The following is a 15,354-nucleotide window of genomic DNA, read 5'->3' on the forward strand; positions in this document are numbered from 1 at the left end:
TACCCACATTATTATTATACTGTCCCAACTGCTCAGTACCACATAGTAAGCACTCAGGAAATATGATTAATTGGCTGATTGACTGGAGCCTGCGGTTGGGTTATGTACCCTGAGGAACTAATCAATAAATATGATTGAATGAATGGATGGATGGATGAATGAATGATTCATTCTTCTCCTCTCCCGTGTCCCCCGCCCCCCCGGTCCCCGCGGCGTTTGTGCGCAGGCGCAGCGGTCGTGCGGCTGCCTTCATGTCTTGTACGCAGGCGCGGCGGCGGTGCGGCGGCCTGCCTTTCCTGTGCGCAGGCGCGGCGGCGGTGCGGCGGCCTGCCTTTCCTGTGCGCAGGCGCGGCGGCGGTGCGGCGGCCTGCCTTTCCTGTGCGCAGGCGCGGCGGCGGTGCGGCGGCCTGCCTTTCCTGTGCGCAGGCGCGGCGGCGGTGCGGCGGCCTGCCTTTCCTGTGCGCAGGCGCGGCGGCGGTGCGGCGGCCTGCCTTTCCTGTGCGCAGGCGCGGCGGTCGTGCGGCTTCCTTCCTTTCCGGCCGCCTGGGCGTGCGGGGGCCGGCGTGATTTACGGCAGCGGGGCCGGGCCGGGCCGCCTGACTCAGCGCGGTAAGAGCCTCCCCTCCCCCTTGCTCGCACAGTGCACCGCACAGTGCACCGCACAGTGCACCGCACAGTGCACCGCACAGTGCACCGCACAGTGCACCGCACAATCATCCTGTTGGCATTTCTTAAGCGCTTCCGACGTGCCAAGCACTGTGCTAAGCGCTGGGGGAAGATGCAGCGTCCCTCAGGTGGTCCCACGTGGGGCTCACAGGCTTCATTCCCCCATTTTAATAATAATAATGATGATGATGCTATTTGTGAAGCGCTTAGTATGTGCCAAGCACTGTTCTAGCGCTCGGGGCAGATGCAGGGTCATCAGGTTGTCCCAAGTGGGGCTTGTAGTCTTCATTCTTTTTATTATTAACAATAATAATAAAATTGGTATTTGTGAAGCGCTTACTATGTGCCAAGCACTGTTCTAAGCGCTCGGGGCAGATGCAGGGTCATCAGGTTGTCCCAAGTGGGGCTTGTAGTCTTCATTCTTTTTAATAACAGTAATAATAATAATAATAAAATTAGTATTTGTGAAGCGCTTACTATGTGCCAAGCACTGTTCTAAGCGCTCGGGGCAGATGCAGGGTCATCAGGTTGTCCCAAGTGGGGCTTATAGTCTTCATTCTTTTTAATAGTAATAATAATAAAGTTGGTATTTGTGAAGCGTTTACTATGTGCCAAACACTGTTCTAAGCGCTGGGGGGGGGAAATACAAGGTCATCAGGTTGTCCCACGTGGGGCTCACAGTCTTCATCCCCATTTTAATAATAATAATTATGTTGGTATCTGTGAAGTGCTTACTATGTGCCAAGCGCTGTTCTAAGCGCTGGGGGCAGATGCAGGGTCATCAGGTTGTCCCATGTGGGGCTTAAAGTTTTCATCCCCCTTTTTAATAATAATAATGGTGTTGGTATGTGGTCAGCGCTTACTATGTGCCGAGCACTGTTCTAAGCACTGGGGGAAGATGCAAGGTCATCAGGTGGTCCCACATGGGGCTCACAGTCTTCATCCCCCCATTTTAATAATAATGATAATAATAATCATGTTGGTATTTGTGAAGCGCTTACTCTGTGCCAAGCACCGTTCTAAGCCCTGGGGGAAAGATGCAAGGTCATCGTATAGTCCCACGTGGGGCTTAAAGTTTTCATCCCCTTTTTAATAATAATAATAATAATAATAATGTTTTGGTATTTGTGAAGTGCTTACTATGTGCCAAGCACTGTTCTAAGCGCTGGGGAAAGATGCAAGGTCATCATATTGTCCCACGTGGGGCTTAAAGTTTTCATCCCCCTTTTTAATAATAATAATAATGTTGGTATTTGTGAAATGCTTACTCTGTGCAGAGCACTGTTCTAAGCGCTGGGGGAGATACAGGGGCATCAGGTGGGCCCATGTGGGGCTCCCAGTCTTCACCCCCATTTTATAATAATAATAATAACGTTGGTATCTGTGAAGCGCTGCTATGTGCCGAGCACTGTTCTAAGCGCTGGGGGAGATACAGGGTCATCAGGTTGTCCCACGTGGGGCTCCCAGTCTTCATCCCTATTTTCCAGATGAGGTCACCGAGGCTCAGAGAAGTGAAGCGACCTGCCCAAGGTCACCCAGCTGACAAGCGGCGGAGCCGGGATTAGAACCCATTTATTCATTCAGTCGTATTTATCGAGCGCTGACGATGCGCAGAGCACTGGACTGAGCGCTTGGAGTGGTCAATTCATCACGACCTCCACCCCCCAAGCCCAGGCTGTTGCCACTGAGCCCCCCCCCGAGCGCCCAATAAATACGATCAAATAGAGGAATGGATGAAAGGGGCTGGGATGGGGCCGGGGAGAGGGGGATCTCTGCAGGGTTAGCCGGTTTTCGGGAACTAAACCGTTTTTCCCTCTCCAAGGCTCGTGTCCGGAGGCCGGGACTCGCAGCCCAAATCATGGAGCCTGAGCAACTACTGGAGGGACAGACGCAGGTACCGGGGAGCCGGGGGCCTTCCCGCCCGCCACCCCACTTTTCCTCATCTCCCCCTCCCTTCTCCGTCGCCCTCTCTCCCTTTGCTCCCCCCTCCATCACTTATCTCTATATCTCTCATTTTATTTATACTGATGTATCTGTCATTGTATTTCATTATATCGATGCCAGTTTACTTCTCTTGCTATCTCCATCCCCAGAGTGTGAGCTCGTTGTGGGCGGGGATCGCCCCGATCCCGGCTCCGCCACCCGTCCGCTGTGTGACCTTGGGCAAGCCGCTTGACTTCTCTGCTCATTTAATCGTATTTGTTGAGCACTTACTGTGTGCAGAGCACTGTACTAAGCGCTTGGAATGGACAGATGGGCAACAGATAGAGACCGTCCCTGCCCAACAGCGGGCTCGCAGTCTAGAAGGGGGGAGACGGACAGCAAAACCAAATTAGTCAGGCGTCAATACCATCAAAATAGATCAATGGAATCATAGATGTAGGCACATCGTTAATAAAATAGAGTAATAAATAGTATCTACAGATTATAGACTAGTGCTGTGGGGAGGGGAAGGGGTTAGAGCAGAGGGAGGAAGAAGGGGGAATGGGGACGGGACGAGGGGCGGAGGGAAAGGGAGGGATCAGTCTGGGAAGGGAGTGTCTGACCCGTGTTGTGTCTTGCAGGTGTCGGAAAATCCTCATTCCGAATACGGCCTCACGGAAAACGTCGAGGTAACACACTCAGCTTCTTTGCCCGGGTTTAGCAAGTACACCGCCCCGATGGAGACACGGGCTCGGTTTTGCCGGAGATAAGATTCAGTACCCTTACTGTTTGTACTTTTTAAATGGTTTTAGTTGTACAAAGGGCGAAGCATCAATAAGAAATCACCTCCCCCATGTTTGTTTTTCTCTTAGCCGAGTGTAACTTTCCCCGTCGTCATCGCGCTTTGTTATCCCAAGAAAATCTGGCTTTTGAAGTGTTTGCATTCTAAAAAGTTTAATACTTTCAGGCCTAAATCCACAGAAAGGTCGTCGGTTGTTTCCTCGTGCTGGGCTCTGTAGTAGAGGGTAGCGTTGTCTTATGCCGTCGAGTCGTCTCCGACCCGAAGCGGCGCCACGGACGCGTCTCTCCCGGAACGACCCGCCTCCTTCCGCGCGGTAAACTCAATTCTCCGCCTTCGACTCTCTCCCGCGTCGCCGCCGCCCGGCACGGGGGAGTTTCGACTCGTAGCCGACGACTCTCCGCTGGCTGGCCACGGCCCGAGCTAGGGATGGAACGGACGGGCCTCTGCTTGACTCTCCCTCCCGTAGCCGAGACCGGTAGAGGACCGGAAACTCTCCGGGTGCCACCCTGAGAGGGGAGAAGGTAGCGTTACTGACGAGGAAAATCACTCGAAGTATCTGAGAACCAACTGTGTGCAGAACACTGAACCAAGTGACGGAGCCAGTAGTACGATAGAATTAGTAGATGTCTTCCCTGGCTCCAAGGAGTCGATGGTCTCAGCGGGGGAGACCGTAAACCTAAAATATATTAGGTTTTTATATTTAGGGTTTAGACCTAAGCCCTAAAATATATTACAGATAGGAACTAAGAGAATATACGGATCCGCGGGGCTTCTTCGAATCAAGGTGTCTGTTACCGAACCATCCTCGTGTCCCAGTTACAGAATATGGTGACGTTTCGGATGTCACTTGGGGGAGAATGCTTCTTGGGGAAATGTTGATCCCAGTTGATGATAATGGTATCTGGTAAGCGCTCAGTATGTGCCAAGCACTGTAGTCAGCCTTGCGGCGGATTGAAAATGATCACGTTGGACCCAGTGTGTCTTCGTCCCACATGGGCCTCACAGTCTCCGTAATCCATGTGAACTTGAGTCAGGCCAGGTGAGGTTGTTGGAATTAGGTACCGAAAGGTTTTTAGATCGCAGCCGCTGTGTGGACGCTTAAGGGCTGGATGTGTCTTTCGCGATTGCCTACCGTTTTTCTTTGGTTTCCTGGATTGGTTAGGTAATTTTGGAGTGGTTCAAGGTGGAGGGAATGCTTGCTCTCCTCACTGGGAAACAAATTCACGAGAGAAAAGTGAATTTGCCGTTGCTGAGGTCAGAAGGCCAACTTGGTGAAAGAAGCAAGTTGTCCGACACGTCGTTCTCGATGGTTTTGAACAGATAGCGTAGATAACAGGAAGCGCTTGGATTCTTCTCTAGTTGTCGTGGTGACCAAGGGAATTCTGTTCCAGGGGTTCTCGAAACCCATTTCTACTTTACCTTAGGCCAAGGGTACTTGTCAGATGGTGTTTGCAGGGGTCGGGGGGATTGGGAAGGAGAAGGAAGGCTGGGAAGAGCCGCAAGGGGAAATAAAAAGGGACAAAAGCAGTTTTAAAGAGACATCTTGGGCCAGTAGAGGTAGATATGTCAGTGAGACCTTAGCCTGGTGTAATATATCCGTACACCAGGATAATATAATGTAATATAACCTCCCCGCCCAAGTTCTGCTGCCATTATCTCCTTTAAAGTCTCCAGGGTCACCGCTTTGATTTTTTTCAGTGGGAGGGATAAAATTAAACTCCTGAAGCTTGCAAATTTCTAATACTGCGTGAACATTTTTGCAGGATAGAGAACGTGACTCAGATTTCACCGTGGCCAACATCGAAACCTTTTCTGTTTGCACTTCGGAGAGTTGAGAGACTCTTCTCTGCAGACTTTAGTCAGGGAATGGCGAGTGGGCCCTGCTAGGGTTTGCAGGTCGACTGGGGAGAGGCAGCTCAGTTACTCGACGACTTCAGTGGCAGGGGCGGATCCATGAGGAACCTGGGGGTCACGTGGGACTGGATTGCCGTGGGGTCCACGAGGGACCGCCCTCATCGGTGCCGAAACAGCCAGCCCCGTACCCCATCTTCCACCCCTAAATTCCTCCGTATTCCCGGAACGGATGCTTTTTATTATATAGTAATAATGATAATAGTAATGTTGGTATTTGTTAAGCGCTGACTATATGCAGAGCACTGTTCTAAGCGCTGGGGTAGATACAGGGTCATCAGGTTGTCCCATGTGGGGCTCACAGTTTTAATCCCCATTTTATTAATAATAATAATGTTGGTATTTGTTCAGCGCTTACTATGTGCGGAGCACTGTTCTAAGCGCTGGGGTAGATACAGGGTCATCAGGTTGTCCCACGTGGGGTCACAGTTTTAATCCCCATTTTATTAATAATAATAATGTTGGTATTTGTTAAGCGCTTACTATGCGCGGAGCACTCTTCTAAGCGCTGGGGTAGATACAGGGTCATCAGGTTGTCCCACGTGGGGCTCACAGTTTTAATCCCCATTTTATTAATAATAATAATGTTGGTATTTGTTCAGCCCTTACTATGTGCAGAGCACTGTTCTAAGCGCTGGGGTAGATACAGGGTCATCAGGTTGTCCCACGTGGGGTCACAGTTTTAATCCCCATTTTATTAATAATAATGTTGGTATTTGTTAAGCGCTTACTGTGCGCGGAGCACTCTTCTAAGCGCTGGGGTAGATACAGGGTCATCAGGTTGTCCCATGTGGGGCTCACAGTTTTAATCCCCATTTTATTAATAATAATAATGTTGGTATTTGTTCAACGCTTACTATGTGCAGAGCACTGTTCTAAGCGCTGGGGTAGATACAGGGTCATCAGGTTGTCCCACGTGGGGTCACAGTTTTAATCCCCATTTTATTAATAATAATAATGTTGGTATTTGTTAAGCGCTTACTATGCGCAGAGCACTGTTCTAAGCGCTGGGGTAGATACAGGGTCATCAGGTTGTCCCACGTGGGGTCACAGTTTTAATCCCCATTTTATTAATAATAATAATGTTGGTATTTGTTAAGCGCTTACTATGCGCGGAGCACTCTTCTAAGCGCTGGGGTAGATACAGGGTCATCAGGTTGTCCCATGTGGGGCTCACAGTTTTAATCCCCATTTTATTAATAATAATAATGTTGGTATTTGTTCAGCGCTTACTATGTGCAGAGCACTGTTCTAAGCGCTGGGGTAGATACAGGGTCATCAGGTTGTCCCACGTGGGGTCACAGTTTTAATCCCCATTTTATTAATAATAATAATGTTGGTATTTGTTCAGCGCTTACTATGCGCAGAGCACTGTTCTAAGCGCTGGGGTAGATACAGGGTCATCAGGTTGTCCCATGTGGGGCTCACAGTTTTAATCCCCATTTTATTAATAATAATGTTGGTATTTGTTCAGCGCTTACTATGTGCGGAGCACTGTTCTAAGCGCTGGGGTAGATACAGGGTCATCAGGTTGTCCCACGTGGGGTCACAGTTTTAATAACCATTTTATTAATAATAATGTTGGTATTTGTTAAGCGCTTACTATGCGCGGAGCACTCTTCGAAGCGCTGGGGTAGATACAGGGTCATCAGGTTGTCCCATGTGGGGCTCACAGTTTTAATCCCCATTTTATTAATAATAATAATGTTGGTATTTGTTCAGCGCTTACTATGTGCGGAGCACTGTTCTAAGCACTGGGGTATACAGAGTAATCAGGTTGTCCCACATGAGGCTCACAGTCTAAATCCCCATTTTCCAGATGAGGTAGCTGAGGTCCAGAAAAATGAAGTGACTCGCCCACAGTCACCCAGCCGACAAGTGGCAGGGCCGGGATTCGAACCCATGACCTCTGACTCCCAAGCCCGGGCTCTTTCCGCTGAGCGGCGGCTGCTACGTATGTCCTTTCAATCCTCCTTTTTCTTCTCCCCTTTACTATGGACCCAGGGCCTGCCCGAAGGGAAGAGGAAAGAAAGAAAGAAGAAAGCAGATGGGGGAAGTTGTGTTGGGGGTGGGCTCTCTGGGAGGTGGCCCTTATTCATCAGTCAATCGATGGTATTTATTGAGTGCTTACTCTGTGCAGAGCACTGTACTAAGTGCTTGGGAGGGCACGATACAACAGAACTGTTAGACGGGTTCTTTGCCCTTAGTCTAGAGGGAGAGACAGCCATTAATATAAATCAATTTGTATAATCTAAAGATATGTACGTTCGTTGTCATACTGAGCGCTTACTGTGTGCCGAGCACTGTACTAAAGAGAGGCAATCCGCGTCCACGCCGGGCTTACAGTCTAGAACGAGGGAGAGAGATATCGAAACAAGTGAACAGGCATCAATATAAATAAATAGAATTATATATACACGTCAAAACAAGTAAACAGGCATTAGTGTAAATAAATAGAATTACAGCTAGGTGCATATGTACACAAGTGCTGGCCGGGGGGAGAAGAGGGAGGGTAGAGTAAAGGGAGCGAGTCGGGGCGACGCGGAGAGGAGGAGCTGAGGCAAAGGGGGGCTTAGTCTGGGAAGGCTTCTTGGAGGAGGTGAGGCTTCGGTAGGGCTTGGAAGGGAGGGAAGTGTGACTTTTTGGGCAGATTAGAGGAGGGTTTTGTGGGGTGAACACCAAATGCCCAAAGGCTACACAGATCCGAGTGCACAGGCGAGGCGGAAGGGAGAGCGAGCCGGGGAAAAGGGGGCTAAATTGGGGAAGGCCTACGTGGACTAGATAATAAAAATAATAAAAAGTAATAAAAAGCATCCATATGGAGGGAAGCACTGCCCTTACGATAGCCTTTCAAGGTGAAGACGTCTCTTTGATTAAGACGACGTCTCTCCCAGCCTCTTCCTGATAGCACTTTGGTTTGAAGGTCCGAATCGCACCTTTAGGGTGTGCTTTGGGAAGTTACCTTGTCGGAGACTAAGGAGGAGTCGAGGCAAATGGCGCTTTTGGAATATAAATCACAGGAGAAGTTCGCCTGGCCCGCCGTGTTTCGGCAAAGGTGAATCTCTAATGACCAGCTTTGGCGTAGAATGAGATTTTTTCGATTATTAAGGTGCTGCTTTTCTCAGGGAAGATGAGAGGTGCAGGTCTGGGTGGGTGTTGTCAAGTGGAGAGGCGAATCCGCCGGGTCTCTTTGAGAGAAGCGCAGGGAGGATACGATCTCTCTTGAAGCCACCGTAAAGGATAGAGTTCGGTTGCTTTGGCTCGATCGAGCGGTGGTTGACTCACTAGCCGGACGACGGTATTTTGTCTAGTTTTTGGAAAAACAAAGAAATCTGACAGTGTTGAATGGCATGATTCTATAGGTGAGGCGCTCACTATCAAAGTGTAATAGAATATTATTTAGAGATAGTGATTGAATATTGTCTCTTAAAAATTTATTAAAAAAATTTTAATGTTTGGATTTCCCAAAAACAACTTTCATATACAGTTGTCCTTTGTAATGAAGTTTTATTTTAAAAATCTTCTATATCTCCCCAAATCCAGCAGAGCGGTACCTAATCGTAGAAGTGGATCCGTCCACCTGGATATTTACTTTGGCTTTGATATAAGTGGGACTTCAGAGGGCCAAAATATTATTCTGGGGTGGCAAGAGCTTAGGAGATGATGATGATGATGATGATGATGATGGTATTTAAGTGCTTATTTTGTGCCAAGCACTGTACTAAGGTTTGGGGTAGATACAAAATAATTAGGTCACACAGAGTCCCGGTCCCACAATCTAGCTAGGAGGAAGAACGGGTATTGACTTTACATTTTACACATGAGGGAACTGAGGCACGGAGAAGTTAAGCCACTTGCCCACGATCGCACAGCAGACGAGTCCGGATTAGAACCTGGATCCTTTGACTGCCGTGCTTAGCTCTTTCCACACCGTGCTGCTTCCCCAAAGAGTAATTCCTCTTAATTGCGGTCATGAGTAACTTGTATCAGTGCTCAGCACATAGTAAGCGCTTAACAAATACCGTAATTATTAATTATTATTATCACTTCATGTGAAAGGAAAGGAGCATGAACTGGCGTTATTTCTGGAGAGAGAGAAGACAAAGAGGGAGGTCTAGGGGAAAATGTAAGTAGCGGTTCCCGTGGAAGAGGGGAGAATTTTAAGAATTGAACTGGAATTGGTGAAGCGTAGATACCGAAAGACCGCTTTAGTACATAGGTTGGGGAAAGTATTGCAATAATTCATCACTTTGAAGTCTACATTGCTCTGCACACGGTGAGCATCCAACAAGCACCCCCACCGGAGAAGCAGTATGGCCCAGTGGTTACGGCACGGGCCCGGGAATCAGAAGGACCCGTGTTCTAATCCCGGCTCTGCCACTCGTCTGCTGGGTGACCTCATTCATTCGATAGTATCCGTTGAGCGCTTACTATGTGCAGAGCACTGGAACGTACAACAGGTAGAGACAGTCCCTGCCCATTGACGGGCTCGCAGTCTAATCGGGGGAGACAGACAAAAACGGTAGCAATAAATAGAATCAAGGGGATGAACAGCTCATTAAAACGATAGCAATAAATAGAATCAAGGTGATGTACATCTCATTAACAAAATTAATAGGGTAATAAAAAATATATACAATTGAGCGGACGAGCACTGTGCTGAGGGGAGGGGAGGGGAGGGGGGAGAGCAGAGGGAAAGAGGGGAAAAGAGGGCTTAGCTGAGGGGAGGTGACGGGTGGTGGGTAGAGGGGCAGCAGAGGCAGCAGAAGGAAAAGGGGAAGCTCAGTCTGGGAAGGCCTCTTGGAGGAGGTGAGCTCTAGGTAGGGCTTTGAAGAGGGGAAGAGAATTAGTTTGGCGGAGGTGAGGACCTCGGGCAAGTGCCCTCGCTTCTCTCCGCCTCGGTCACCGCATCAGTAAAATGGGGTTTAAGGCTGTGAGCCCCAGTGGGACACGGACTGTGTCCGACCTTATTAGTTTATATCTCCCCCGATTAGACCGTAAGCCCATCAGTGGGCAGGGATTGTCTCTATCTGTTGCCGACTTGTACATTCCAAGCGCTTAGTACAGTGCTCTGCACATAGTAAGCGCTCAATAAATACTACTGAATGAATGAATACCCCAGTGCTCAGACCGGGGCGTGGCCCCTAGTGAAATACACTTAAGAAATACCCCTGAGTGAATACACAGTCGAGTCATTCTCTGCTCACTTGACGTAGCAGGGTCTCAAAGCCGTCCCTTTATTTCTCGTGTAAACTTATCTCGAACGAGGAGGCAGCGTAGTTGTCGGAAAGAGTTTTAATAAGCCTTGTTCTGTATTCCGTAGCGGATAGTGGAAAATGAGAAGATTAATGCGGAAAAGACATCAAAGCAGAAGGTGGACCTTCAGTCACTGCCAACTCGGGCCTATCTGGATCAGACAGTTGTACCTATCTTATTACAGGGACTTGCTGTGCTTGCGAAGGAGAGGTAAGGAGACCGACTGAAGCTTTAATCTAGCATATGAAATTGATGGAGTCCATTTAAAGTAGTAAAATGCGCACTTTTACGAGCTGGTGTCAAACTCTTTTTTTTAAATTATTATTATGTGGTGTTTAAGGACTTACCAGGCGCCAGGCACTGTGGTAAATACTGGGGTAGAGACAAGGTAGTCAGTTTGGACACCAGTCGCTGGCCCCCATGGGGCTCGCAGTCTTAATCCCCATTTTACAGATGAGGGAACTGAGGCCCAGAGAAGTTAAATGACTCGCCCAGGGCCGCAGAGCAGAGAACTCACCTCCTCCAAGAGGCCTTCCCTGACGGAGCTTCCACTTTTCCTTCTGCTCATTCTCCGTCTCCCCCTTCACCTCCCCTCAGCTAAGCCCCCTCTTCCTCTGCTCCTCCCCGTCTCCTTTCCCCTCCCCTCAGCACTCTGCTCGTCTGCTCATTTTCTATATTTTTATGACTCTATTTATTTTGTTAATGAGGTGTCCATCCCCTTGATTCTGTTTATCGCGATTAAGCTGTCTAGTTTTTGTCCCGTCTGCCTCCCCCGATTAGACCGTGAGCCCGTCAGTGGGCAGGGATGGTCTCTGTCTGCTGCCGAATTGTCCATTCCAAGCGCTTAGTACAGTGCTCTGCACAGAGTAAGCGCTCAATAAATACTATTGAATGAATGAAGGAACACGCGGCAGAGCCGGGACTAGAACCCAGGTCCTTCCTTCCGACTCCCGGGCCCGTGCTGTATCCATTAGGCCACGCTGCTTCTAACTTGGAAATAAAACTCTGGATTGGGAGTAATTGTCAATCCCGCATTATAAGAGTCGAGTGGAACTGGGTGACCGTCAATTGGCGGCTTGGGATTTCTGAATCTAGAAACGCTTTGCTGCAGAAGAGTTCCTCTGGCTGGGAATAGTTTTTCGCTGTTGTAAGAGCAGCAGAGGTAGGGTGTGGAATAAGAGGAGCGGGAGGATTAAAAAAGACTTTCTTCGTCTTTGTTTGCTTGTTTTCTTTCCTGCTTCCCCCAACCGCCTCTCTTAAGATCATCAGCGAGGCTGACTCCGGGCCTACATCCGGACGCCTCTGGCCGTGGCATCCCAGGAATTGTCAGATTCCCAACACATTTTTTCAGCTTTTATGCCCTTTCCTCGCTGTAGCATCCCGAATCTCCCAGGTGGAGCTGAGCTTGACTGATGTTTTTCTCAGGAGAACAAAACCCAGTGGTAAATCCCATTCTTCTTTCCCGACTTTCCCACCGAAGAGTGAGAGAGCGTCTGTGTTCCTTGTAACTTTATCGGAGGTTTATTCAAGAGTTAAGAAGGCTCATGAACTCTATTATCACCACTTCGGGAGTAATATTCATTCATTCAGTAGCATTTATTGAGCGCTTCCTATGTGCAGAGCACTGTACTAAGCGCTTGGAAGGGACAATTGGGCAGCAGATAGAGACCATCCCTGCCCGCCGAGGGGCTTACAAGCCGGTGCGCCTTCCAGGATTCGGGCAATCCGAGCCGCCCGGGCCATCAGCCGGCCGGAACAACCCTGGGGTGGTCTGACGTTCATCTGGTGCTTCAAGTGGCTGATTTTGACTGATTTCTTTCAGAACAAAACCCAGTGGTAAATCTCATTCTTCTTTCCCAAGTTCCCCACCAAAGAGTGAGAGAGCGCCTGTGTTCCTTGTAACTTTAACGGAGGTTTATTCGGGAGTTAAGAAGGCTCACGAACTCGATTATCACCACTTCAGCATGGCTCAGTGGAAAGAGCACGGGCTTTGGAGTCAGAGGTCATGGGTTCGAATCCCCGCTCTACCACTTGTCAGCTGGGTGACTGTGGGCGAGTCACTTGACTTCTCTGGGCCTCAGTTCCCTCATCTGGAAAATGGGGATGAAGACTGTGAGCCTCATGTGGGACAACCTGATTACCCTGTATCTCCCCCAGCGCTTAGAACAGTGCTCAGCACATAGTGAGCGCTTAACAAATACAGATACCAATAAGCGAAGCCTAGAGGCAGGTCTAGCGGGGAAGAACTTTAAATGGGTCCAGGCGTGATCCCTGCTACTGGCTAACTGGCAACTATCAGACTTCCCGTAGTAATAATAATAACGATGGCATTTGTTAAGCGCTTACTATGTGCAAAGCAATGTTCTAAGCGCCGGGGAGGATACAAGGTGATATACAAGGATCCCGGAAAGAGCACAGGGCCGATTGCAGCGGTCAATAGAGGGGATTCCAGGGCCAACCAGGTGGCACGTCGAAGTCGGTCAGATTTACTGAACGTTTACAGTGTGCAGAGCGCCGTACGGAGCCCATGGAACACTATAACAGCCCCATTCCCTGCCCACAGTGAGTTTAAGGTCTAGAGGGGAAGTGCAGCCTCATTGCAGAAGAGATACCCCGTTTCCCCAAGTGAATGCCCCCTCTAAGTAGCAGAGCAACAAACCGGATGTCACCCGGGCCACTTACCGGGCGACACCCAGAAATGCAGCCACGGCTGCAAAAATACCGTTTCCACCAGTGAATGCCCCTGTAAGTAGCAGAGGAACAAACCGAATATCACTCACTGCCACTGAGACACAGATAAGAGTCCACAGAATGTTTGGTTGGCCGTGGAGTTAGTGGAAAGAGCACGGGCTTAGGAGTCAGAGGTCATGGGTTCTAATCCCGGCTCCGCCGCTTGTCGGCTGTGTGACTTTGGGCAAGTCACTTAACTTCTCGGTGCCTCAGTTCCCTCTTCTGTAAAATGGGGATTAAGACTGCGAGCCTCACGTGGGACAACCTAATTACCTCGCATCTACCCCAGCGCTTAGAACAGTGCTGGGCACATAGTAAGTGCTTAACAAATACCAACGTTATTGTTATTGTTATTATGTGTGGACTTGGTTTAGTTGGCTGTGGAGTTATCTTGTGTTGACTTGGTCCTTACGAATCATTTAATGGAAGGTAATAAACAGGAGATTTTAATCTGGGGCCCAATGAAACATCTCTCTGGAATCTTTTCGGGTGATGGCGGTATGTCATTTCTATGGGGAGAGTGAAAAACCCCTGGAAAAATGGAAGGACGTCAGCTCGCCCAAAACATTTACGTGACTACCAAGTGGGTGAAATCCTACATGCCTACCAATTCTCTTGTACTCTCCCAAGCGCTCTGCACACAGTAAGAGGTCAATAATAGTATTGATCGATTGGTCGGGCTCAAGAGTCTAAGTAGATCAGAGACCAGGGATCTGAGTTTATAAATTTTCCCCCCAGCCTGTTTGGACAGCTTGTGCTATCCAAGGATATCTATTTAGCCATTTATTACAAAATAATGGTTCCGAGCTTACCCCATAGTGCTTAATGAGGACCCTCACTCAATACTTTTGTTTCCTCTGTTGTAATAATGAGGTTCTCATTATTCTTTTATACTCCAGCCGTGTAACCATTTATTTCATAAGGGCAGAGATGAAAGAAGAATTGACGATTCTTTATTATGATTATTAACATACTATGCGCCAGGCAGTGTACTGAGCGCTGGGGTAGATATAAACTAATCAAGTTGGTTATAGTATATGTCCCATATGGGGCTCACAGTTTTAATCCCCAATTTGCAGATGAGGTAACTGAGGCACAGAGAAGACTGTGACTTGCCCAAGGTCTGGGGTTAGAACCTAGGCCCTTCTGACTTCAGACTTGTGCTCTGTCCATTAGGCCATGCTGCTTCTCAATTATCTATAAATCCTAAGCCTCATTTGTTATGATATTGGAGCTACTGCTTTACAATTTTATAAAGAACCTTCATAGAAGTATTCAGAGAAACGCGTCGGATAACTCTGCTTTGAAGACCTCTGGCCAGGATTTCTGTAAAATCAGTTAAAAGAATAGAAATGTATTCTCTAAAAGAATACATTTGAGATCATTACTCTGCAATAAAACTTCTTCTTTTCCTTTGCAGACCTCCAAATCCCATTGAATTTCTAGCATCGTACCTTTTAAAAAACAAGGCACAGTTTGAAGATCGAAACTAATTCCGTGGGAAGAAGAGAATTCGGTCGCTACTGTAGATTTTACATAATCGAGGCGCTCCAAGTTGCCACGACTCTTTATTTTTGTTATTTTGCAGCTTACGAATCTTCAGGACCCGAAATCTTGATAGTGATCATATTAGGGAACATTTCCTTGTCCTTGCCTTTTTTTATTTAATGAGTATCTCTTACACTTTATCTCCTCACTCGTCTGGAACTGCGTTCAGCGACTTTCCAAATAAAATGCTCTAACAATCTCGGAGGGATGGGTGCGTCCTTTCTGCGGGGAGTTCGGTCCGCTAGAGGTTCTCTGAACGTGCCGCTGCTGGTCTGACCGCTCCCGGAGCCTAAGCCTGAGGTCCGACCTAGATACGTGTCTTGCTGCGTGCCTCATTTGGTTCTCGTTCGCAGAAGATTCACTAAACTAGTTTGGTTTCGACCTCATGGCGATATAATTTCCGGGAAGCAGGTGCTGGGCTTTGCTTACCCTTTGCCTGCCTCTGGGGCCAGAGCACTTGCAACCCAAGAACAGGCCACCCAATCCACTCACCATCCTTCAGATGGGGCGCGCCCAGC

At 48.5% G+C, this 15,354-nt stretch overlaps 1 protein-coding gene across 1 annotated transcript; it reads left to right on the plus strand.

Moving 5' to 3' along the window:
* The first annotated feature begins 519 nt into the window (after positions 1–519).
* DPY30 (dpy-30 histone methyltransferase complex regulatory subunit) lies at positions 520–15,037 on the plus strand. The gene is made up of 5 exons (XM_029051828.1): positions 520–609; positions 2,489–2,560; positions 3,231–3,278; positions 10,626–10,768; positions 14,709–15,037. Exons 2-5 carry the CDS (start codon positions 2,525–2,527, stop codon positions 14,779–14,781), a joined length of 300 nt encoding a protein of 99 aa, XP_028907661.1. The 5' UTR covers positions 520–609; positions 2,489–2,524; the 3' UTR covers positions 14,782–15,037.
* Positions 15,038–15,354: the final 317 nt, after the last annotated feature.

The sequence above is a fragment of the Ornithorhynchus anatinus genome, chromosome X1, assembly GCF_004115215.2.
Source record: "Ornithorhynchus anatinus isolate Pmale09 chromosome X1, mOrnAna1.pri.v4, whole genome shotgun sequence".
Classification (NCBI taxonomy): domain Eukaryota; kingdom Metazoa; phylum Chordata; class Mammalia; order Monotremata; family Ornithorhynchidae; genus Ornithorhynchus; species Ornithorhynchus anatinus.